The sequence below is a fragment of the Lucilia sericata genome, unplaced genomic scaffold, assembly GCF_015586225.1.
Source record: "Lucilia sericata isolate MDLA Ls3-8-SP2 unplaced genomic scaffold, ASM1558622v1 Contig000522F_arrow, whole genome shotgun sequence".
Taxonomy (NCBI): Eukaryota; Metazoa; Arthropoda; class Insecta; order Diptera; family Calliphoridae; genus Lucilia; species Lucilia sericata.
Genome location: NW_023994534.1, coordinates 256,557 through 281,384, shown reverse-complemented (window position 1 = coordinate 281,384; position 24,828 = coordinate 256,557). Strand labels below are relative to the sequence as shown.

The 24,828-nt window shown below is 32.1% G+C and overlaps 2 protein-coding genes across 2 annotated transcripts; both read right to left on the bottom strand.

The window, feature by feature from the left end:
* Positions 1 to 208: 208 nt before the first annotated feature.
* LOC119605812 (lectin subunit alpha-like) lies at positions 209 to 839 on the bottom strand. The gene is made up of 2 exons (XM_037959126.1): positions 402 to 839; positions 209 to 229 (listed from the first exon to the last, which is right to left on the bottom strand). The coding sequence occupies exons 1-2, from the start codon at positions 837 to 839 to the stop codon at positions 209 to 211; spliced, it is 459 nt and encodes a 152-aa protein (XP_037815054.1).
* Positions 840 to 20,760: 19,921 nt separating this feature from the next.
* LOC119605816 (retinoid-inducible serine carboxypeptidase-like) lies at positions 20,761 to 24,084 on the bottom strand. The gene is made up of 5 exons (XM_037959131.1): positions 23,886 to 24,084; positions 21,718 to 22,289; positions 21,432 to 21,651; positions 21,187 to 21,372; positions 20,761 to 21,112 (listed from the first exon to the last, which is right to left on the bottom strand). The coding sequence occupies exons 1-5, from the start codon at positions 23,944 to 23,946 to the stop codon at positions 20,817 to 20,819; spliced, it is 1,335 nt and encodes a 444-aa protein (XP_037815059.1). The 5' UTR covers positions 23,947 to 24,084; the 3' UTR covers positions 20,761 to 20,816.
* Between the last annotated feature and the right edge of the window lie 744 nt (positions 24,085 to 24,828).

Below are 24,828 nucleotides of genomic sequence, written 5' to 3'. Positions count from 1 at the left end.
ATTATGGTCCGATATAGATCTTAGTTGGTAATATTCATTTTTTCAGAAAACCCATATAAATAGCTTTAGATATTCCGTGATGAGGATTTACAAACATATATGTATATACATATATGGCGAACATTTTTTATAATTGGATCCATTTAACTCTAATTTTCGAATATGGATATATTTGGTTCACATAAGATCGCTTTTATGTGGATTTAAATTATTCTAAACTATTGTAAACCTTAACGGTTTAAGACAATGAATTAAAAAAAAATTATCTTGATATTTTCTACTGTTCCACAGCTTCTCTTCACTTTCGACATTTTCATTTGTTTGCGATTTTGTAAATTTTTCTGTAAAATTTCCAACAATTTAAATTTTTGTTTTTGTAACAATTTTAAAAACTGTTGTGCCTCCTTTATATCCGTTTGCTCATCCACCACCTGTTGTTCTTGTTGAAATTCTTTCTTAAGTTCCTCCTGTTGTTGCTGATTTGATGAAAGTTCTTGCTGTAATTTTTCACGCCTTATTATGTATATGCTTAAGTTCTCTTTAAGCTGATCATGATCTTGCACTTCTTGTCGCAATGCATTCAAACTTTTTGTTATTTCCTGTAAATTTTCTAGTACTTGCGCATTGTTATGCTTTAACCCTACTAGTTCGTTTTGTTCACAGATTAAACCGTATTTGTATGATAACTCATTCCATTCCATATCAGAGCCCCAACCGATTTCCACACAATATTCATTGTTGTTAGTAAAATCAGGATTATTAACCTTCCAATAGGTGTAATTGAATTGCTGACCTGTTGCCATCCATGTATAGTTAAGTTTATCAGAATTACGGATCATAATACCACCCACCCATACAACTGTACTACTTCTATATAAATACCTACTTTACGATTTTTGAAGATTCTAGCTCTTACAGTTTCCCAAATGTACGAATTGTTGTATTTGATTCATATGAGAGGTGCCAAACTCATATTGATAGTCCGCCAATTAATTACCCAAATTTTCACATGGATTTCAGAGTTCTTCGTTCAAAATTTAAGGATTCTAACTTCAATAGTTCCCCAGATAAACGGATTTTAGTATTTAATTCATATGGGAGGTGCCACGCCCTCTATTGCTAGTCCGCCCGTTTTTTGGTCCTAAACATTCATGTTGATATTAAAGTGTCTCGGAAAAACTGAGGACTCTGGCTGTTATATTTTCTCAGATATACTAATTTAAGATTTTCTTTATATAGGAGCTGCCACGCCCACTGTTGCAGTTTCTGAGACATGCAACTTTTACTACTTATTTTGTATGTGGGCGTAGCCTTATTTAACCGCGGTACTTTTAGAACCACCGGGTGAGCTATTAGAAGACCGAATGACAAGTTCTTACTTACAGAGAACACACGTAAGTGTGGTAAGTCTGGTACGAATCGAGTAAACCTTAAACATATGTATGTACCTTGACAAGGAAGGAAAATTCAATGGTATCACTTGTACAAGATACTTTACATCTGTCAACTATTCAACCCAGTACATTTATCATTTATACGACACATTCATTGAGAAAAACATGAATGTGTCATTCACTCTAGATATACGGGTGGGTGAGGCCCGCATACCTCTACATCCATCCCGTATCATATACACTTGACACAAACTCATTTCCAATGCTTAGCACCTCAGTCATATAACTGCGGGGTATCTGTTGTCTTTTCGGTAACAGCACCAAACTTATCCCGAAATAAAAATTTCAGATTTCTGTCCTTTAACCAATATTGTCTTCCCGTGAGTTTGGCTTTAAACCACAGCTACGTATATTCGCAATGAAATTGATTAAGTTGAACATCAAAACACACTATTTGCACTTTGGATTTATTTATTGAACAATTTACCTTCATACTACGGAGGACCTCTCGAAAATGGTGTGTCACATCATGTACCGCATGGCTTCGTTCTTTCCGCTAATATGTTTCTTATTCTCATAAACGACCTTCTTTATTACACTTCCGAACATATTAACACATTCGCCGATGGCGGAAACATCGGCTATTCTTATTCATTCAATTATAGGTCAAGCCCTTTGGAGATTACAAATGGGGATTGGAAAGATAGAGTAGATAGGTGTTGAATTCAAGTATCTGGGGTTTTTAAAAAGGTTACACAATTTGACCTTATTTTAGCGGCTGGGTTGTGAGAAGTTTAGACATTTCCTAAAATATTTCACCTGTTGGTAATAGTAGGTAATGCATTACTTATGTAATCTTTTACACGATATGGTAGAAAAGCCCTGTATGGTGCACTTGTCTGGTGGTAACTGGGGCTCTTCTTACCATTCCATCAAACGCTCTTTTTGTCATGAGGAATTGGTAACTTATTGATCTAATGGCTAAAGAGATTGCCCTCAATTCAGCTTATAGACTCAGGGCAATTGATATTTTGCATATGAGTCACTTAGTGCAGGCTTCCAGTTCAACAACTGATAACTGGCAGTACCATTGCCAACAACATAGCATACTGACTTTCTCGTCGTTATACAGTTTTAATGGTGCAAACGCTCGATTCATGATAAACTCCATGAGCTTGCGCAACATAGATGCCATGTCGATTGAGGCTATCTGCAGATCGTGTGGTCGTCATACGACTCAGGAAGACCACAAGCCCTAGTTAGTTAGTTAGTTAGTAAGTTAGTAGTTAGTTAGTTAGTTAGTTAGTTAGTTAGTTAGTTAGTTAGTTAGTTAGTTAGTTAGTTAGTTAGTTAGTGTTAGTTAGTTAGTAGTTAGTTAGTTAGTAGTAGTTAGTTAGTTAGTTAGTAGTTAGTTAGTTAGTAGTAGTCGTTAGTTAGTTAGTTAGTTAGTTAGTTAGTTAGTTAGTTAGTTAGTTAGTTAGTTAGTAGTTAGTAGTTAGTAGTTAGTAGTTAGTTAGTAGTTAGTTAGTTAGTAGTTAGTTAGTTGTTAGTAGTTAGTTAGTTAGTTAGTTAGTTAGTTAGTTAGTAGTTAGTTAGTTAGTTAGTTAGTTAGTTAGTTAGTTTGTTTGTTGTTAGTTAGTTAGTTAGTTAGTTAGTTAGTTAGTTAGTTAGTTAGTTAGTTAGTAGTTAGTTAGTTAGTTAGTTAGTAGTTAGTTAGTTAGTTAGTTAGTTAGTAGTTAGTTAGTTAGAGTTAGTTAGTAGTTAGTAGTTAGTTAGTTAGTTAGTAGTTAGTTAGTTAGTTAGTAGTAGGTAGTTAGTTAGTTGGTAGTTAGTTAGTTAGTTAGTTAGTTAGTAGTTAGTTAGTTAGTTAGTTAGTTAGTTAGTTAGTTAGTTAGTTAGTTAGTTAGTTAGTTAGTTAGTTAGGTAGTTAGTTAGTTAGTTAGTTAGTTAGTTAGTTAGTTAGTTAGTTAGTTAGTTAGTTAGTTAGTTAGTTAGTTAGTAGTTAGTAGTTAGTTAGTCTGTTTTAGTTAGTTAGTTAGTTAGTTAGTTAGTTAGTTAGTTAGTTAGTGTAGTTAGTTAGTAGTTAGTTAGTTAGTTAGTTAGTTAGTTAGTTAGTTAGTTAGTAGTTAGTTAGTTAGTTAGTTAGTAGTTAGTTAGTTAGTTAGTTAGTTAGTTAGTTAGTTAGTTAGTTAGTTAGTTAGTAGTTAGTTAGTTAGTTAGTAGTTAGTTAGTTAGTTAGTTAGTTAGTTAGGTTAGTTAGTTAGTTAGTTAGTTAGTGTAGTTAGTTAGTTAGTTAGTTAGTTAGTTAGTTAGTTAGTTAGTTAGTTAGTTAGTTAGTAGTTAGTTAGTAGTTAGTTAGTTAGTAGTTAGTTAGTTAGTTAGTAGTTAGTTAGTTAGTAGTTAGTTAGTTAGTTAGTTAGTTAGTTAGTTAGTTAGTTAGTTAGTTAGTTAGTTAGTTAGTAGTTAGTTAGTTAGTTAGTTAGTTAGTTAGTTAGTTAGTTAGTTAGTTAGTTAGTTAGTTAGTTAGTTAGTTAGTTAGTTAGTTAGTTAGTTAGTTAGTTAGTAGTTAGTTAGTTAGTTAGTAGTTAGTTAGTTAGTTAGTAGTTAGTTAGTTAGTTAGTTAGTTAGTTAGTTAGTTAGTTAGTTAGTTAGTTAGTTAGTTAGTTAGTTAGTTAGTTAGTTAGTTAGTTAGTTAGTTAGTTAGTAGTTAGTTAGTTAGTAGTTAGTTAGTTAGTTAGTTAGTTAGTTAGTTAGTTAGTTAGTTAGTTAGTTAGTTAGTTAGTAGTTAGTTAGTTAGTTAGTTAGTTAGTTAGTTAGTTAGTAGTTAGTTAGTTAGTTAGTTAGTTAGTTAGTTAGTTAGTTAGTTAGTTAGCTAGTTAAACTTTGGCCACGCCGAATCTTCTATACCTACCATCTGTCATGTATCGTACATTTATAGTGAATTTCAGTAGGACCAGAATATGAAATTGTATCATACATCTTTATAGTAAAGTGAACATTTGAGTGATTTCCGAATTAAAACACATGAATTCACAGGTGCTTACCATGCTCGCTCACAAATATCTACTTAAAAAAGCACTTACAAATAAGGATTTAAAATGTTATTTCGTGCTTTATACATACAAATGCTGTAAAATAGATGAATCGTCGATGTCTTACAAAGGGAATATTAAATTTAATATACCATTAACTTTTATGACCATGGTTATACAAAATCATCTACAGATGGTCTCTGCAGCAGTATTATATACATAAATTCCTCCTATAAATAACCGAAAACATATTCACAACAGCTCATTTACGTTAACATTATATAGGAGCAACATTCAAATCATGAAAACACTTAAACAATTAATTGTGGTTTTAATAATTTTTCAACTTAAGGAAATCGCCACCAGTGGTTAAATCCATAAGAAGTCATATAACAAGCAATATTATATTGATTACAATGAAAAATATTTTCTTATTTTCCTTAAATTTCAATATTTTAGTACACTTGGTTTGAGGCACTACATGAATGTTCCAACCAGTACATGACTTTGATCGCTATCGAGAGCAGCTTTAAATCCTAGGAAATACCCCGGGGTTTAAAAGAAAAAGAAATCCAGCAGCAGGAACTTTATCAAGATAGAAAATATGTACAGCAAGAAATTTCAAAAGGAACAGCTGCAAATGGGAGATCTTATAAATCAATTGAGAGCAGATGATGGCATAACATACACCTTTATTTCTAATCGACTACACTAACAATTTTCAGGATTTGTTAACTTATGGATTCAAAACTAACGCTTTTTCTTCACATAATTCACCAAATGGACCACCTGAGTTCTGATACTTTTGCCAAACATTCGTCGATCATACTCAATAGTACATCTTGTGGTATATGAATATCCTTTGCGAAACAGTTTCCTTAATTTCTTTACCATTTTAAATGAAGTTTAAAAAATAATTGTTGCTATTTAATTTAATATAATGTAATACAATAGCAAAAACAAAAAAGCTTAAAACATATAAATCTTAAATACTTCCTAAAGTTTGAAAGAAAAGAAACAACAACAGTATATTTTTTTAAATGTGACAAATTATATTAACCACCACAAGGAACAGCGCCATCGTCTTGTCTTTAACTAAACTGTAACAGAAAATAACGTTGTTGCATGCAACCAAGAATGTTTGTTTAGTTTAACGTTAAAAAGGCGGGAATGAATGACCTACATTTAGAAGATAATGAGATTTTTTTAACATTAAGATAAACAGGATAAGAAGAAGCTGAAATATATTTATACGCCAGTCATTAAACAGTACAAATGTAATGTTAAGAAGAATTGGGGAGGAGTTTAAAGTTACAGTCATTAAGTTTAAAAAAAATGTTTAACATTTAAGAGAAATAGTTCTAGTAATCAAATGTATTTTACTATAATCATAGCTTAACCAAGACGTATGAGTAATAACTACCCCATATTGAGTTGAGTATGTTAATCATACGTCTTTCTAAAGAAAAGTCTATAGTTTGGAGAATAGAAAAACTTATAGTCTGGACAGTAGCAAAACTTATAGTCTCGAATAGACTATAGTCTAGACTATAGAACAATCTATAGTCTGGACTAAAGTCTGTATTATAGTCTGGACAATAGTCTGGACTATGGAACAGTCTATAGTGTGGCCTATATAGACCAGTCTATAGTCTGGACAATAGACCAGTCTATAGTCTGGACTATAGACCAGTCTATAGTCTGGACTATAGAACAGTCTATAGTCTGGACTATAGACCAGTCTATAGTCTGGACTATAGACCAGTCTATAGTCTGGACTATAGACCAGTCTATTGTCTGGACTATAGACCAGTCTATTGTCTGGACTATAGACCAGTCTATAGTCTGGACTATAGACCAGTCTATTGTCTGGACTATAGACCAGTCTATAGTCTGGACTATAGACCAGTCTATAGTCTGGACTACAGACCAGTCTATAGTCTGGACTATAGACCAGTCTATAGTCTGGACTACAGACCAGTCTATAGTCTGGACTATAGACCAGTCTATAGTCTGGACTATAGACCAGTCTATAGTCTGGACTAAAGACCAGTCTATAGTCTGAACTATAGAGCAGTCTATAGTCTAGACTATAGAGCAGTCTATAGTCTGGACTATAGAGCAGTCTATAGTCTGGACTATAGAGCAGTCTATAGTCTGGACTATAGAGCAGTCTATAGTCTGGACTATAGAGCAGTCTATAGTCTGGACTATAGACCAGTCTATAGTCTGGACTATAGACCAGTCTATAGTCTGGACTATAGACCAACCTATAGTTTGGACTATAGACCAATCTATAATCTGGACTATAGAACAGTCTATAGTATGGACTATAGAACAGTCTATAGTATGGACTATAGAACAGTCTATAGTCTGGACTATAGAACAGTCTATAGTCTGGACTATAGAACAGGCTACAGTCTGGAATATAGAACAGTCTATAGTATGGACTTTAAACTGTCTATAGACTGGACTATAGAACAGTCTATAGTCTGGACTATAGAACATTCTATAATCTGCACTATAGAATAATATATAATCTGGACTATAGAACAATCTATAGTCTGGACTATAGAACAGTCTATAGTCGACTATAGAACAGTCTATAGTCAACTATAGAACAGTCTATAGTCTGGACTATAGAAAAGTCTATAGTCTGGACTATAGAAAAGTCTATAGTCTGGACTATAGACCAGTCTATAGTCTGGACTAAAGTCTGTATTATAGTCTGGACAATAGTCTGGACTATGGAACAGTCTATAGTCTGGCCTATATAGACCAGTCTATAGTCTGGACAATAGACCAGTCTATAGTCTGGACTATAGACCAGTCTATAGTCTGGACTATAGAACAGTCTATAGTCTGGACTATAGACCAGTCTATAGTCTGGACTATAGACCAGTCTATAGTCTGGACTATAGACCAGTCTATTGTCTGGACTATAGACCAGTATATAGTCTGGACTACAGACCAGTCTATAGTCTGGACTATAGAGCAGTCTATAGTCTAGACTATAGAGCAGTCTATAATCTGGATATATATATATATATATATATATATATATATATATATATATATATATATATATATATATATATATATATATATATATATATATATATATATATATATATTGATATATAGATTAGTCTTTGTCTGGCCTATAGCAAGGACTACACTATGTACTAAAGAATAATATATGATATAAACTGTAGAATAATAATAGTTACTCTGATTAAAAATTAAAATTTAATTGCCCCCAAGAATCATTTAAATATAAGTTAGCAAACGAGTATGAGAGGCAAACATATCTAAGAATTACATTTTAGAAATAGGAAGCAATAATAGGGAAAAATATTCCCTTTCTTTCACTAGATGAAAAAAACAATAAAATGAAATAACCATTAAAAAAACTAAAATGCGGACGTGATATGTGACCAAATGATTGTTGTACTTTCGTAGTCATTAAAAGAGGAAAAGCAATTTTGAAAACTGTATGTATATTCCTCTAAAAATGTTACAATAAGTGAAATGTTTTCTTACTTACTTATACTTGATTACAAAATTACATTTGCTTGCCAACAGCTTCGTCATTTTCATTTAGTCGTCTTGAAAGCATCTCGAATGTGTCTAAATGATAAGACTGAAAAACAGACGACTTGGGACTATGATGATTTCAAATATGAACATTTGAAATATAGCAAAAACGGAATAAGAAGACATCATCTGTAAATTGCCATTCATGTAGCAATTTTTGGTTTATTTTCAGTTTTATTTTTATTGAGATCCCAAACCTAACTTGTTATTATTACGCTAAGAAACATGAAAACATTTCTGAATTTGTCTAAATAAACATAGGAAAATTTTAAATATTTTACACAAACTATATTTATGTATATAAATACATACATATGTATGTATATAAATATTTTTCTTTTCTTTTGCTTAAGAGGAATGTAACGGAAACAAAGACGATCAAAAAACGACCAAACACTCTTTAATGCACAGCTGTAAGTATACAAAGAAAAGTTATAGACTAGACTATAGACTAAACTATAGACTAGACTATAGACTAGACTATAGACTAGACTATAGACTAGAATATAGACTAGACTATAGACTAGACTATAGACTAGACTATAGACTAGACTATAGACTAGACTATAGACTAGACTAGAGATAGACTATAGACTAGACTATAGACTAGACTATAACTAGACTATAGACTAGACTATAGACTAGACTATAGACTATACTATAGACTAAGCTATAGACTAGACTATAGACTAGACTAGATACTACGATAGACTATAGACTAGACTATAGACTAGACTATAGACTAGACTATAGACTAGACTATAGACTAGACTATAGACTAGACTATAGACTAGACTAGAGACTAGACTATAGACTAGACTATAGACTAACTATAGACTAGACTATAGACTAGAACTATAACTAGACTATAGAAAACTAGACTAGATACTAGACTAGACTAGACTAGACTAGACTAGAGACTAGACTAGACTAGACTAGACTAGACTAGACTAGACTAGACTAACTAGACTACTAGACTGACTAGACTAACTAGACTAGACTAGACTAACTAGACTAGACTAGACTAGACTAGACTAGACTAGACTAGACTAGACAGACTAGACTAGACTAGACTAGACTAGACTAACTAGACTAGACTAGACTAGACTAGACTAGACTAGACTAGACTAACGAGACTAGACTAGACTAGACTAGACTATAGACTAGACTAGACTAGACTATAGACTAGACTAGACTAGACTATAGACTAGACTAGACTAACTATAGACTAGACTATAGACTAGACTATAGATTAGACTAGACTATAGTTATAGACTAGACTATAGACTAGACTATAGAATTAGACTAGACTATAGTTTAGACTAGACTATAGATTAGACTAGACTATAGATTAGACTAGACTATTAGACTAGACTATAGACTTAGACTAGACTAGACTATAGACTAGACTATAGACTAGACTATAGACTAGACTATAGACTAGACTATAGACGAGACTATAGACTAACTTAGACTAGACTATAGACTAGACTATAGACTAGACTATAGACTAGACTATAGACTCGACTATAGACTAGACTATAGACTAGACTAGAGACTAGACTATAGACTAGACTATAGACTAGACTAATAGACTAGACTATAGACTAGACTATAGACTAGACTATAGACTAGACTATAGACTAGACTATGACTAGACTATAGACTAGACTATAGCTAGACTATAGACTAGACTATAGACTAGACTATAGACTAGACTATAGACTAGACTAATAGACTTATATAACTAGACTATGACTAGACTATAGACTAGACTATAGACTAGACTATAGACTAGACTATAGACTAGACTATAGACTAGACTATAGACTAGACTATAGACTAGACTATCGACTAGACTATAGACTAGACTATAGACTAGACTATAGACTAGACTATAGACTAGACTATAGACTAACTATAGACTAGACTATAGACTAGACTTAGACTAGACTATAGACTAGACTATAGACTAGACTATAGACTAGACTATAGACTAGACTATAGACTAGACTATAGACTAGACTATAGACTAGACTATAGACTAGACTATAGACTAGACTATAGACTAGACTATAGACTAGACTATAGACTAGACTATAGACTACTATAGACTAGACTATAGACTAGACTATAGACTAGACTATAGACTAGACTATAGACTAGACTATAGACTAGACTATAGACTAGACTATAGACTAGACTATAGACTAGACTATAGACTAGACTATAGACTAGACTATAGACTAGACTATAGACTAGACTATAGACTAGACTATAGACTAGACTATAGACTACTATAGACTAGACTATAGACTAGACTATAGACTAGACTATAGACTAGACTATAGACTAGACTATAGACTAGACTATAGACTAGACTATAGACTAGACTATAGACTAGACTATAGACTAGACTATAGACTAGACTATAGACTAGACTATAGACTAGACTATAGACTACTATAGACTAGACTATACTAGACTATAGACTAGACTATAGACTAGACTATAGACTAGACTATAGACTAGACTATAGACTAGACTATAGACTAGACTATAGACTAGACTATAGACTAGACTATAGACTAGACTATAGACTAGACTATAGACTAGACTATAGACTAGACTATAGACTAGACTATAGACTAAACTATACTAGACTATAGTCTAGACTATAGACTAAACTATAGACTACACTATAGACTACACTATAGACTACACTATAGACTAGACTATAGACTACACTATAGACTACACTATAGACTATAGGCTAGGCTATAGACTACACTATAGATTTGGCTACAGATTAGACTATAGACTAGACTATAGACTAGACTATAGAATAGACTGTAGACTAGACTATTGGCTAGACTATAGAATAGAATGTAGACTAGATTATAGAATAGACTATAGACTAGACTATAAAATATAGTCTTGTCTAGTCTATAGTCTAGACTTTAGACTAGACTACATTGCTTAACATAGGGTATTAATCGAATGTATTCAGAAGAATGTTTTAGTTATGAAATGGGTCTGGTACTCAACACAATAGAAGAAGAATGATATTCTAAGATTTTCTTTGCATATTGCAGTCATTACTGTACACATAAAAGCACTTTGTATGAAGAAGGAGTCCTATATAAAAATTTGTTTCTTACTTGAGACCATATCCTGCCATCATTATTGCTAGTATTGCAATTTTATTGCTTCTTATCCTCTAAAAATTATATTCACTCTCATGCCAACTGAAGAGAAGGAAATAGTTTCTCATAAAGGACGAATGCAACGGCAAAAATAAAACTGTTAAAAGACATTTATGCCAGAGAAATGTTTCTATCAGTTTCACATACTTCAAATGACTGACTGACGGCCTTTGTTGGCAAATGAAAGACAATTTTAATTTACATATTTTGAATCATCCCCCTCCGCTCTGTCAGCTTTTAATGGATTTAAATAAAAAATATACTAAATGAATAAATCTTTTAATTAGCATAATTTATTGGATGACTTTTTATCAAAACTTAAGAAGGAATAATTTAAACATTTGCAAAAGTCATAAAACAAAAATTTCAAGAAAATTATTTAACCAATAGAACCGGAAGAATTTTAAAATTTTATGTGTTTGTCAATTATAAACGGATATTAGTTAAATATTTGTTCAATTAAAACCCTATGAATATATGATTGTAATTTAATTGAAATTATTTTATTGTTCATTCAACAGCAGAATAGTTAATAGTTATTGACCAACAGTGGGGCAATTACTAAATAAATTTTAAAATTTGGCTTTATTTTCTTAAAACCTTTTCTTCAGTGCTAATATTTTATATAGACCGACTCTAACAATTTTGAATAATATTAGATAATCTAACATGTAAACTTTACCGCTTGTTTGTCCCACTGTATTAAGTATATTCTTACATACAAATATGCAAATATATTTGCGTAAATATACGCAAATTAACCCCTTTAATACGATTAACATGCAACGACATGCAAGAGTAGAATTTTCCTTTCACCAGACTTCTGGAGAAATGTATATTTTGGAACACACATGTGTGTAACTGACTGCATGTTTGACGGATTGTGATAAATGACTAAAGATGGAAATGATGAACTGGTTGACTATATGAACTCGGTTCTAGTAGTGCGTGTATATAAAAAATTATTTACCATTTCATTTTCAACAGTTTGTTGTATTTTTTTATTTTCTGCAGTTATTCTCGTCTATTTGGAAACATTTTACGATTTCCGCCAAATGAAATGTACAATTTCCGTTGCTTTATTTTCAATTACTTGGATTTTTTTTACCATCCACATACATACTATGTACAGATAAACATGTTAAGGAGGTTATTGAAAAGAAAATAAAATTATTTATATCAATATGTTTGGTATGAGTGATTTATTGTTTTGGTGATTTTAAAGAAAATTTCAATAAACATTGGGTTATTTGAAGGAAAATGGGAGGTCAATGTTGTAACAGAATTAATCCTAAAAGCATAGTTTTATCAAAATGAACAATTTCTTTGGCAACATCGATGATCTTCTAAATCAATTTTAGTGCACTGCTAGTTCAGTTCTAACTTAGTTCTAGTTCAGTTCTAGTTCTATTTCAGTTCCAGTTCAGTTCTAGTTCAGTTCTATTTCAGTTCTATTTCAGTTCTATTTCAGTTCTATTTCAGTTCTAGTTCAGTTCTATTTCAGTTCTATTTCCGTTCTAGTTCAGTTCTAGTTCAGTTCTAGTTCAGCTCTAGTTCAGTTCTAGTTCAGTTCTAGTTCAGTTCTAGTTCAGTTCTAGTTCAGTTCTAGTTCAGTTCTAGTTCAGTTCTAGTTCAGTTCTAGTTCAGTTCTAGTTCAGTTCTAGTTCAGTTCTAGTTCAGTTCTAGTTCAGTTCTAGTTCAGTTCTAGTTCAGTTCTAGTTCAGTTCTAGTTCAGTTCTAGGTTTTTCAGTTCTAGTTCAGTTCTAGTTCAGTTCTAGTTCAGTTCTAGTTCAGTTCTAGTTCAGTTCTAGTTCAGTTCTAGTTCAGTTCTAGTTCAGTTCTAGTTCAGTTCTAGTTCAGTTCTAGTTCAGTTCTAGTTCAGTTCTAGTTCAGTTCTAGTTCAGTTCTAGTTCAGTTCTAGTTCAGTTCTAGTTCAGTTCTAGTTCAGTTCTAGTTCAGTTCTAGTTCAGTTCTAGTTCAGTTCTAGTTCAGTTCTAGTTCAGTTCTAGTTCAGTTCTAGTTCAGTTCTAGTTCAGTTCTAGTTCAGTTCTAGTTCAGTTCTAGTTCAGTTCTAGTTCAGTTCTAGTTCAGTTCTAGTTCAGTTCTAGTTCAGTTCTAGTTCAGTTCTAGTTCAGTTCTAGTTCAGTTCTAGTTCAGTTCTAGTTCAGTTCTAGTTCAGTTCTAGTTCAGTTCTAGTTCAGTTCTAGTTCAGTTCTAGTTCAGTTCTAGTTCAGTTCTAGTTCAGTTCTAGTTCAGTTCTAGTTCAGTTCTAGTTCAGTTCTAGTTCAGTTCTAGTTCAGTTCTAGTTCAGTTCTAGTTCAGTTCTAGTTCAGTTCTAGTTCAGTTCTAGTTCAGTTCTAGTTCAGTTCTAGTTCAGTTCTAGTTCAGTTCTAGTTCAGTTCTAGTTCAGTTCTAGTTCAGTTCTAGTTCAGTTCTAGTTCAGTTCTAGTTCAGTTCTAGTTCAGTTCTAGTTCAGTTCTAGTTCAGTTCTAGTTCAGTTCTAGTTCAGTTCTAGTTCAGTTCTAGTTCAGTTCTAGTTCAGTTCTAGTTCAGTTCCTAGTTCAGTTCTAGTTCAGTTCTAGTTCAGTTCTAGTTCAGTTCTAGTTCAGTTCTAGTTCAGTTCTAGTTCAGTTCTAGTTCAGTTCTAGTTCAGTTCTAGTTCAGTTCTAGTTCAGTTCTAGTTCAGTTCTAGTTCAGTTCTAGTTCAGTTCTAGTTCAGTTCTAGTTCAGTTCTAGTTCAGTTCTAGTTCAGTTCTAGTTCAGTTCTAGTTCAGTTCTAGTTCAGTTCTAGTTCAGTTCTAGTTCAGTTCTAGTTCTAGTTCAGTTCTAGTTCAGTTCTAGTTCAGTTCTAGTTCAGTTCTAGTTCAGTTCTAGTTCAGTTCTAGTTCAGTTCTAGTTCAGTTCTAGTTCAGTTCTAGTTCAGTTCTAGTTCAGTTCTAGTTCAGTTCTAGTTCAGTTCCAGTTCAGTTCTAGTTCAGTTCTAGTTCAGTTCTAGTTCAGTTCTAGTTCAGTTCTAGTTCAGTTCTAGTTCAGTTCTAGTTCAGTTCTAGTTCAGTTCTAGTTCATTCTAGTTCAGTTCTAGTTCAGTTCTAGTTCAGTTCTAGTTCAATTCTAGTTCAGTTCTAGTTCAGTTCTAGTTCAGTTCTAGTTCAGTTCTAGTTCAGTTCTAGTTCAGTTCTAGTTCAGTTCTAGTTCAGTTCTAGTTCAGTTCTAGTTCAGTTCTAGTTCAGTTCTAGTTCAGTTCTAGTTCAGTTCTAGTTCAGTTCTAGTTCAGTTCTAGTTCAGTTCTAGTTCAGTTCTAGTTCAGTTAGTTCAGTTCTAGTTCAGTTCTAGTCAGTTCTAGTTCAGTTCTAGTTCAGTTCTAGTTCAGTTCTGTCAGTCTGTCAGTTCTAGTTCAGTTTAGTTCAGTTCTAGTTCAGTTCTAGTTCAGTTCTAGTTCAGTTCTAGTTCAAGTTCTAGTTCAGTTCTAGTTCAGTTCTAGTTCAGTTCTAGTCAATTCTAGTCAGTCTAGTTCAGTTCTAGTTCAGTTCTAGTTCAGTTCTAGTTCAGTTCTAGTTCAGTTCTAGTCAGTTTCTAGTTCAGTTCTAGTTCAGTTCTAGTTCAGTTCTAGTTCAGTTCTAGTTCAGTTCTAGTTCAGTTCTAGTTCAGTTCTAGTTCAGTTCTAGTTCAGTTCTAGTTCAGTTCTAGTTCAGTTCTAGTTCAGTTCTAGTTCAGTTCTAGTTCAGTTCTAGTTCAGTTCTAGTTCAGTTCTAGTTCAGTTCTAGTTCAGTTCTAGTTCAGTTCTAGTTCAGTTCTAGTTCAGTTCTAGTTCAGTTTCTAGTTCAGTTCTAGTTCAGTTCTAGTTCAGATTCCTAGTTCAGTTCTAGTTCAGTTCTAGTTCAGTTCTAGTTCAGTTCTAGTTCAGTTCTAGTTCAGTTCTAGTTCAGTTCTAGTTCAGTTCTAGTTCAGTTCTAGTTCAGTTCTAGTTCAGTTCTAGTTCAGTTCTAGTTCAGTTCTAGTTCAGTTCTAGTTCAGTTCTAGTTCAGTTCTAGTTCAGTTCTAGTTCAGTTCTAGTTCAGTTCTAGTTCAGTTCTAGTTCAGTTCTAGTTCAGTTCTAGTTCAGTTCTAGTTCAGTTCTAGTTCAGTTCTAGTTCAGTTCTAGTTCAGTTCTAGTTCAGTTCTAGTTCAGTTCTAGTTCAGTTCTAGTTCAGTTCTAGTTCAGTTCTAGTTCAGTTCTAGTTCAGTTCTAGTTCAGTTCTAGTTCAGTTCTAGTTCAGTTCTAGTTCAGTTCTAGTTCAGTTCTAGTTCAGTTCTAGTTCAGTTCTAGTTCAGTTCTAGTTCAGTTCTAGTTCAGTTCTAGTTCAGTTCTAGTTCAGTTCTAGTTCAGTTCTAGTTCAGTTCTAGTTCAGTTCTAGTTCAGTTCTAATCAGTTCTAGTTCAGTTCTAGTTCAGTTCTAGTTCAGTTCTAGTTCAGTTCTAGTTCAGTTCTAGTTCAGTTCTCGTTCAGTTCTAGTTCAGTTCTAGTTCAGTTCTAATTCTAGTTAAGTGTAATTCAGTTATTGTTTTGTTTTAGTTTAGTTTCTAGTTCAGTATCCTGCAGCTTGTCAACGCCCTCATTACAGATTGTCATCACTCAAATTAAACCACCAATTTAATAATTTCCTTATAAAGTTATCAATTTAATTAGAAATTATATAACATGATTAAATTAATGTCTCGACAGTAAATAAAATAACAATTTTATAATGCCTGCCAATCGTCACCTGTCAAATGCAAACATAATTTTACGTTAAGTTCAATTTTAACTCACTTCAAGAAGACTTTGGTAAGAGTTTTACACAAAATACCGTACGAAAGAAGGGAACAAGTCATAGTGTTTGTAATAACAGGAAGCAACTAAAAGTGTAAATTGAATGGAAGTGCGTAAATGATTTAAAATTTCTTAGAATCCCATTAAAATTAAAGACGTATCAGATAAACATTAAATTATAACATAATGACAGCTATTATAATTTTTGAAATACATTTGTTATAACAACACAGCAGTTGAAGTTTGTTGAAGTTTCAAATAATGATTTTAAATCTGTAAGTATTTGATTAGATCTATATTAATCAATTTAATATTTGAAAAATTTCATTCCGTTAAGTCCTGCACAATTAGATCGTCTCGAAAGTTTCAGAAAGTAAAATATTAAATTTGTTATAAAATGTTACTTGCAATGTTAATTTACCGGTTTAGTGATCTACAGTGTGGTATTTATTGTGACATCAAACTAAATGGCGTTGCCAGAAAGTTAGCAGATTTACAAAATATATAAGTTTAGGTAATAATCATTGATCAAGCGTTAAAATTAATAATAATTTTTTAAAATTTTTTTTCATTTTATTCTTCCCATTGTAAACCAACAAACCAACTTATTTGCTATATTTATAACATTGTTACAAAACTCTAACAATCTCCTCTTTCTAATTATTTATGTCACTAAAACTTAATCAATTACTTAAACTATTTAATTATGTAACATCCTCAAACAAAAAATAAGAACATGAACAAAATAATAAAAAATAATCTAGTGAAAATTAGTTCATTGACGAAAATAAAATGCGACAGGAAAACTTTTTACATGTGGCATGACAAAGGAAAAACTTTAATGTTGCCACTAGTGTCGAGACAAAAACTAAAACCCGACAAGTATTTATAAAAAATGGAAAAAATGTAAAAGTTTTATATTTTTGAAATCTACAGGAAAATCCTTTTCCAAACTTTTGTGTATTATGTTCGTGTATGTACAAATTGATTATGATTTTTTTTACACACAAAAGTTTTCTCTTCTTCTCTTATTCTGATATTTTAGATATTTTCAGTATTTTTTTCCTTCTTTGGCATCATAAAGCAGTCGAGTCAATCAAGCATTGTTTGACACTTTAATAAGTGGGTCCACAGCTTATTCGGTAAAAATATTTAATATCCAAATTTTCAATTTAAAAATAATTTTTACAAAATATTTCAAAAAGTCATGATTGAAAGTTATTTCATAAATATGAAAATGTGTCGTTTGTCTATAGTCTAGTCTATAGTCTAGTCTATAGTCTAGTCTATAGTCTATATAGTCTAGTCTATAGTCTAGTCTATAGTCTAGTCTATAGTCTAGTCTATAGTCTAGTCTATAGTCTAGTCTATAGTCTAGTCTATAGTCTAGTCTATAGTCTAGTCTATAGTCTAGTCTATAGTCTAGTCTATAGTCTAGTCTATAGTCTAGTCTATAGTCTAGTCTATAGTCTAGTCTATAGTCTAGTCTATAGTCTAGTCTATAGTCTAGTCTATAGTCTAGTCTATAGTCTAGTCTATAGTCTAGTCTATAGTCTAGTCTATAGTCTAGTCTATAGTCTAGTCTATAGTCTAGTCTATAGTCTAGTCTATAGTCTAGTCTATAGTCTAGTCTATAGTCTAGTCTATAGTCTAGTCTATAGTCTAGTCTATAGTCTAGTCTATAGTCTAGTCTATAGTCTAGTCTATAGTCTAGTCTAGTCTATAGTCTAGTCTATAGTCTAGTCTATAGTCTAGTCTAGTCTATAGTCTAGTCTATAGTCTAGTCTATAGTCTAGTCTATAGTCTAGTCTAGTCTATAGTCTAGTCTATAGTCTAGTCTATAGTCTAGTCTATAGTCTAGTCTATAGTAGTCTATAGTCTAGTCTATAGTCTAGTCTATAGTCTAGTCTATAGTCTAGTCTATAGTCTAGTCTATAGTCTAGTCTATAGTCTAGTCTATAGTCTAGTCTATAGTCTAGTCTATAGTCTAGTCTATAGTCTAGTCTATAGTCTAGTCTATAGTCTAGTCTATAGTCTAGTCTATAGTCTAGTCTATAGTCTAGTCTATAGTCTAGTCTATAGTCTAGTCTATAGTCTAGTCTATAGTCTAGTCTATAGTCTAGTCTATAGTCTAGTCTATAGTCGAGTCTATAGTCTAGTCTATAGTCTAGTCTATAGTCTAGTATAGTTCTAGTCTATAGTCTAGTCTATAGTCTAGTCTATAGTCTAGTCTATAGTCTAGTCTAGTCTATAGTCTAGTCTATAGTCTAGTCTATAGTCTAGTCTATAGTCTAGTCTATAGTCTGTCTATAGTCTAGTCTATAGTCTAGTCTATAGTCTAGTCTATAGTCTAGTCTATAGTCTAGTCTATAGTCTAGTCTATAGTCTAGTCTATAGTCTAGTCTATAGTCTAGTCTATAGTCTAGTCTATAGTCTAGTCTATAGTCTAGTCTATAGTCTAGTCTATAGTTAGTCTATAGTCTAGTCTATAGTCTAGTTCTATAGTCTAGTCTAAGTCTAGTCTATAGTCTAGTCTATAGTCTAGGTCTATAGTCTAGTCTATAGTCTAGTCTATAGTCTAGTCTATAGTCTAGTCTATAGTCTCGTCTATAGTCTAGTCTATAGTCTAGGTCTATAGTCTAGTCTATAGTCTAGTCTATAGTCTAGTATAGTCTAGTCCTATAGTCTAGTCTATAGTCTAGTCTATAGTCTAGTCTATAGTCTAGTCTATAGTCTAGTCTATAGTCTAGTCTATAGTCTAGTCTATAGTCTAGTCTATAGTCTAGTCTATAGTCTAGTCTAGTCTATAGTCTAGTCTATAGTCTAGTCTATAGTCTAGTCTATAGTCTAGTCTATAGTCTAGTCTATAGTCTAGTCTATAGTCTAGTCTATAGTCTAGTCTATAGTCTAGTCTATAGTCTAGTCTATAGTCTAGTCTATAGTCTAGTCTATAGTCTAGTCAATAGTCTAGTCTATAGTCTAGTATATAGTCTAGTCTATAGTCTAGTCTATAGTCTAGTCTATAGTCTAGTCTATAGTCTAGTCTATAGTCTAGTCTATAGTCTAGTCTATAGTCTAGTCTATAGTCTAGTCAATAGTCTTGTCTATGGTCTGGTCTATAGTCTAGTCTATAGTCTAGTCAATAGTCTAGTCTATAGTCTAGTCTATAGTCTAGTCTATAGTCTAGTCTATAGTCTAGTCTATAGTCTAGTCTATAGTCTAGTCTATAGTCTAGTCTATAGTCTAGTCTATAGTCTAGTCTATAGTCTATCGTCTAGTCTATAGTCTAGTCTATAGTCTAGTCTATAGTCTAGTCTATAGTCTAGTCTATAGTCTAGTCTATAGTCTAGTCTATAGTCTAGTCTATAGTCTAGTCTATAGTCTAGTCTATAGTCTAGTCTATAGTCTAGTCTATAGTCTAGTCTATAGTCTAGTCTATAGTCTAGTCTATAGTCTAGTCTATAGTCTAGTCTATAGTCTAGTCTATAGTCTAGTCTATAGTCTAGTCTAGTCTAGTCTATAGTCTAGTCTATAGTCTAGTCTAGTCTAGTCTATAGTCTAGTCTATAGTCTAGTCTATAGTCTATATATAGTATAGTCTAGTCTAGTCTATAGTCTAGTCTATAGTCTAGTCTATGGTCTAGTCTATAGTCTAGTCTATAGTCTAGTCTATAGTCTAGTCTATAGTCTAGTCTATAGTCTAGTCTAGTCTAGTCTATCTATCTATCTATCTATCTATCTATCTATCTATCTATCTATCTATCTATCTATCTATCTATCTATCTATCTATCTATCTATCTATATCTATCTATCTATCTATCTATCTATTTGTGAACACTATTAATACGGCACTATCTACGGCATTACTTTAGCATCATAGACATCACTTTGAGAAGGCATGATTGTCACGACTTCATTGGTGCTGTTTGGTGTTAAACAATCAAGCTGGAAACTCATCTGTGTTCTAATTGAGGGTAAGAGAAAAGTTGAACAATTCTTTCGTTCTTTTCAACTTTACTTTTTTTTTTTTTTTTTGTAACATTTATTTATGGATGGCAAAAGTTGTCCTTGTCAAAATGTAACAAGACAAAACACAAATAGAAAACGAAAAGGAAAAACACAAATAAAAAGAGATTAAAAACTTAAAGTAACAATTTTACAAATCATAAGATTATTATTTCTTTGTAAGCATAAATAAACAATAACAATAGATTTATTATTTAGGATGATTTTCTAACCACTAATTTTGATATTTTATGATGTGGAATTTTGTTAGAAACTTATAATGAAATATTGATTTTCTCTTTACGTGTCTTTTGTTGTTATAAAAGAATGTTAATATTTTGACAGAAGTGCCAAATAGAAAATGGACAGTTTGTCCTTAATGTAATGAAATGTCAGTCTGTAGGAGTTAGGTTTTACTACTGAGACAATAATTTTATGGAATAAAGTGCATCTATTATTTGACATTTAGAAAAGAACAGATAGACATTTAATAAGATCAGTAGAGGGGAAATTGTATTCAAAAACTTAGAAAAATTAGTTGAAAAGAGAGTTTTTGTTAGAAATTGTTTAATTTATTTTATTTTTATAAAAAATAGGGTGGCCTCCTGTAGGTTAGTGGTTAGTGTTCTAGTCGGTTAGACCGGAGGTCATGGGTTCGATTTACACCAATAGGCACTGATAAGGGGGCGCCCAACAAAAACCGATGGGGCCTGAATAAACTTTCTCAATTCAATAGATGTTGTACATTTCTTTGGTACTATTTTATTAAAATTTGCTTAAAAATTAATTATTCTTAACCATAATTGGTAAATTTCTTAAGAATATGACTCATAGCAGCGGGATTATCGGCGGGAACCATATGACCAGCACGATTTACCCAGAACATAGTGAAATTACCAGCCGACTTTTCGTAACCCTCCAAAATGCGATCAACACTAATGCCCAAACGGGGAGCCTTAATATATTCATCACGATAACTCCATTGCATTTTCTCAATCCAGTTAACGGTACCGGGAGTAGCGCAAATCAAATCCAATTGACCAGAGAAAACACCAACTTTCAAATTGGTATTATCCAAAAGTTCACTAACTACATATAAAAAGAAAATGAATCATTAAATTCCAATAAAAGATCTACTAAATATATATGTATTTCACACGTACCAATATGTATTACAGGCTTCATGAAATCACCCATTTGGCGTGTAAAGGTGTTGCTGCTTTGAGAACCCCATTTAACCTTAGAGGGAATGCCCAAAGCCTTACTAACATTGCCACGCATTAGATCTTGCAACATTTGATCGCGATCCTCATCGATGTCGTAATGTACCAAAGTACGATACATGAGTTCTAGAAATTTAAGAAATTATTAAAAATATAGTCCGATATATATCTGATTTCATTACTACCTTGATAGTTATTGGTTCTTAATAACATGCGTGTGTAGGCATCACCTCTGGTGGGCTTTTGAATATCATAGAAATCCACACCCTTCGATTCTCTTAACAAAACCGATTGTGTGGCACTCCATTGCATGGTGGCTTGAGTCCATTTTTCAGCTTCAACCAATTCCTTAGTTTTATTAGCAGAAATCATAATGTTTTTGTAACCATCTTGATCAACAATACCCTTAAATTTAAACAAATATTAGAAATTTTCCATTTGAATTAATATTTTTTCCAGTTTTAAACCTACCATATTCAACAAGAGAGGTGCCCAAGCCATTACCGAATCAATGGGTGAAGTCCAGGGATCACCCAAAGCTACCGAAGTTAAATTACTTTTAATCTCTTTTTTCTGTATGGCATAGTACAATTCCAAGGCAAATTCTGGAGCCATTTTACCACCATAACTTTCACAGAAAATATGCAAAGGCACCTCTTCGAATTCAGGATGTAGAGCATAGAAACCCTTCATGAATTCTACCAAATCCAAAGCAATTTGTTTATTGGTCGATGTCAAGTACATGACATTGTCCACATATGAAAAACCACTGCCCACCGGATTATCAATGAATAAAACATTCATATCTTTAACCCAAGTCCAGTTACGTTGATTTCCATACAGATCGAGAGGGCCTAATTCTTCGAAATTACCATAACCGGTGGAGGAAGCTCCAGGACCACCTTGCAACCATATAGCCAAGGGACGTTGAGTGTAGCTGGAAACATTGGCGGTTGTGTAGTATAGCCAGTAGAACATATGGGCCCCCTTGCGTACATCTACAAAACCCCAATCTTGTTCACCGGGACCATAACCAGTTTTAGCTGGAAAATTAAAATATAATTTTTGGTAATTTTAAATAGAAATTCTAAATAAGAGTGTATTTTGGAAGGCGAAATCTTGTACCGATCTAGTCCATTTTCAATATCAAATATAATTCATCAATAGAGAATATTTATGAAAAATTTAAGCCCACTTTAGATCTAGACATGTCCGTCATGAGACGGACATTTTAAGGACCTAGAAGGATCTATATACACTTATATGGGTCTATTACCAATATTTCAACATTAATATTTTAATGGTCGGTATAAAAAGATACCAGTAAGTCCGAGGTTAGTATGATGGTATAAATTCTGAGTGGAAAAACATGGAATACGGGAATTAGATGAGAGAATTCAGATGAATGTAGACTATGCGGAGAGGACCATGGAATTCTGAGCGCTTTCTTTGTCATTGTCAGACTTTCCTCGAAACTACATCCAAATATCTTGCTTGGTCCACGCTCGCATTACATAGAACTACTAAAGTGATCATGTACTCCAATAACCTTTCGAGGGGAGTTGTTTGGGAACTATTCCATCCTAATGTTCTCTTTGGAATCAAGTAAATATAATGTTTATTGGAACTAAGATTTCGGTTACATTTTTATGGTCAAACATTTCCGGGACTATTGTACTATTTGTTTAAAGGTAAAAAGATAAACGGACATAGCTAGATCGTTAGAAGTTATTTCAAGTTAAAAATTTTAAGAGTTTAAATTTCCCCCAAACTTTCATGTTCTCATGAACTTTCTAGTTTTCCCAATAACTTATCGGTCATTTGAAAAAACTTGTATAATTTATAGTCCAATTGCTTGTAATAGATAAAGTTTAGCATGTGTTTAAAGATTTATTAATCTTAATTTTCCACTTTCAATTGATTGGGAATTGCTTATAGCTAGAAGTGTGTCTGAAGTCTTTAGGAAAAAAGCAAATAGTATTGATTTTAATCTAATCACTTGATTATTTTTTTATTAACAACTATATAGATTACATATGTACCTACTTGTACAAATCTAATGGCATTATTATTATCTAAACTTTTAAAGAATTTGCTACTGTTTCAGTGGAATCTAATAATATAGATTTTGTTTTTCGCTTAAAATCAAAATTCGTAGGGCAATAAATTATGGAGATAAACTTAAAGTGGGAAAAATGAACTTTGCAATAATAATAAATTTGTTTAGCTATAATAATTTTTAAAATAATATTACATACTTCGAATTTATAAATAATTTAAAATAATATTTGCCTATTATAGGGGCTTACTAAGTATTTAGTTTTTACCTATATTTTGTAGTTTGCCATTAAACTTACATTTCATTCAGAATTCCCACATATTTTTAAACTTGTTCTACTTTTTTAAACTATATTTTTGTGGGTTTTTTTTGTAGCACAATAATTTAAATTTATTCATTTTAAAAAAAAAAAAGGTATTTAAAACCTCAAAAGTCATTAAACTTTTTCTCCTGATGATATATGTATGTTTTATTTACAGTACTATTTTTAATAATCTTACTTGTTATTCTCACTTTCAATTAAAATTTCCAAAAAAAAAAAAACACACACACACACAAAAACAAAATTAGACCAACTTACCACAGACGCTGGTAGCAATGGCCAATAGACCCAACAACACTAAGATTTGACCACGATTCATGATGTGTTCTTTATTTATTTCTTTCTTTCAAAAATTACGATCACGTTTTCTTTCTTTTTTTCACTTTTTATTAACTATTTCAACTGTTGTTATAATGGGTGAGGGTTTTGCTGCGAAAGCCCCTATTGCTGGCAGCCTTCTGCTAATGAAATCGTCTTGTAATGGGGCTTTTATAACATTCTATTGGTTGTACTAAAAAGAGAATTTGAGTATTATTCAGGTAGTAAAAAATTGGTTAGCTGATATGCTATAATTAACCGTTAGAAAACTAGATTGATAACGGTTTATGTAAAAGAAGTCTGGCAGCGTTAACAAAAAGAGTAAAGAGTTAAGTTGCAATAATCAATTACTGTTCTCTCATTATAAGGGCAATGTTAGTTAGTTAGTTAGTTAGTTAGTTAGTTAGTTAGTTAGTTAGTCAGTTAGTTAGTTAGTAGTTAGTTAGTTAGTTAGTTAGTTAGTTAGTTAGTTAGTTAGTTAGTTAGTTAGTTAGTAGTTAGTAGTTAGTTAGTTAGTAGTTAGTAGTTAGTTAGTTAGTTAGTTAGTTAGTAGTTAGTTAGTTAGTTAGTTAGTTAGTTAGTTAGTTAGTTAGTTAGTTAGTAGTTAGTTAGTTAGTTAGTTAAGTAGTTAGTTAGTAGTTAGTTAGTTAGTTAGTTAGTTAGTAGTAGTTAGTTAGTTAGTTAGTTAGTTAGTTAGTTAGTTAGTTAGTTAGTTAGTTAGTTAGTTAGTTAGTTAGTTAGTTAGTTAGTAGTTAGTTAGTTAGTTTAGTTAGTTAGTTAGTTAGTAGTTAGTTAGTTAGTTAGTAGTAGTTAGTTAGTTAGTTAGTTAGTTAGTTAGTTAGTTAGTTAGTTAGTTAGGTCGTTAGTTAGTTGTTAGTTAGTT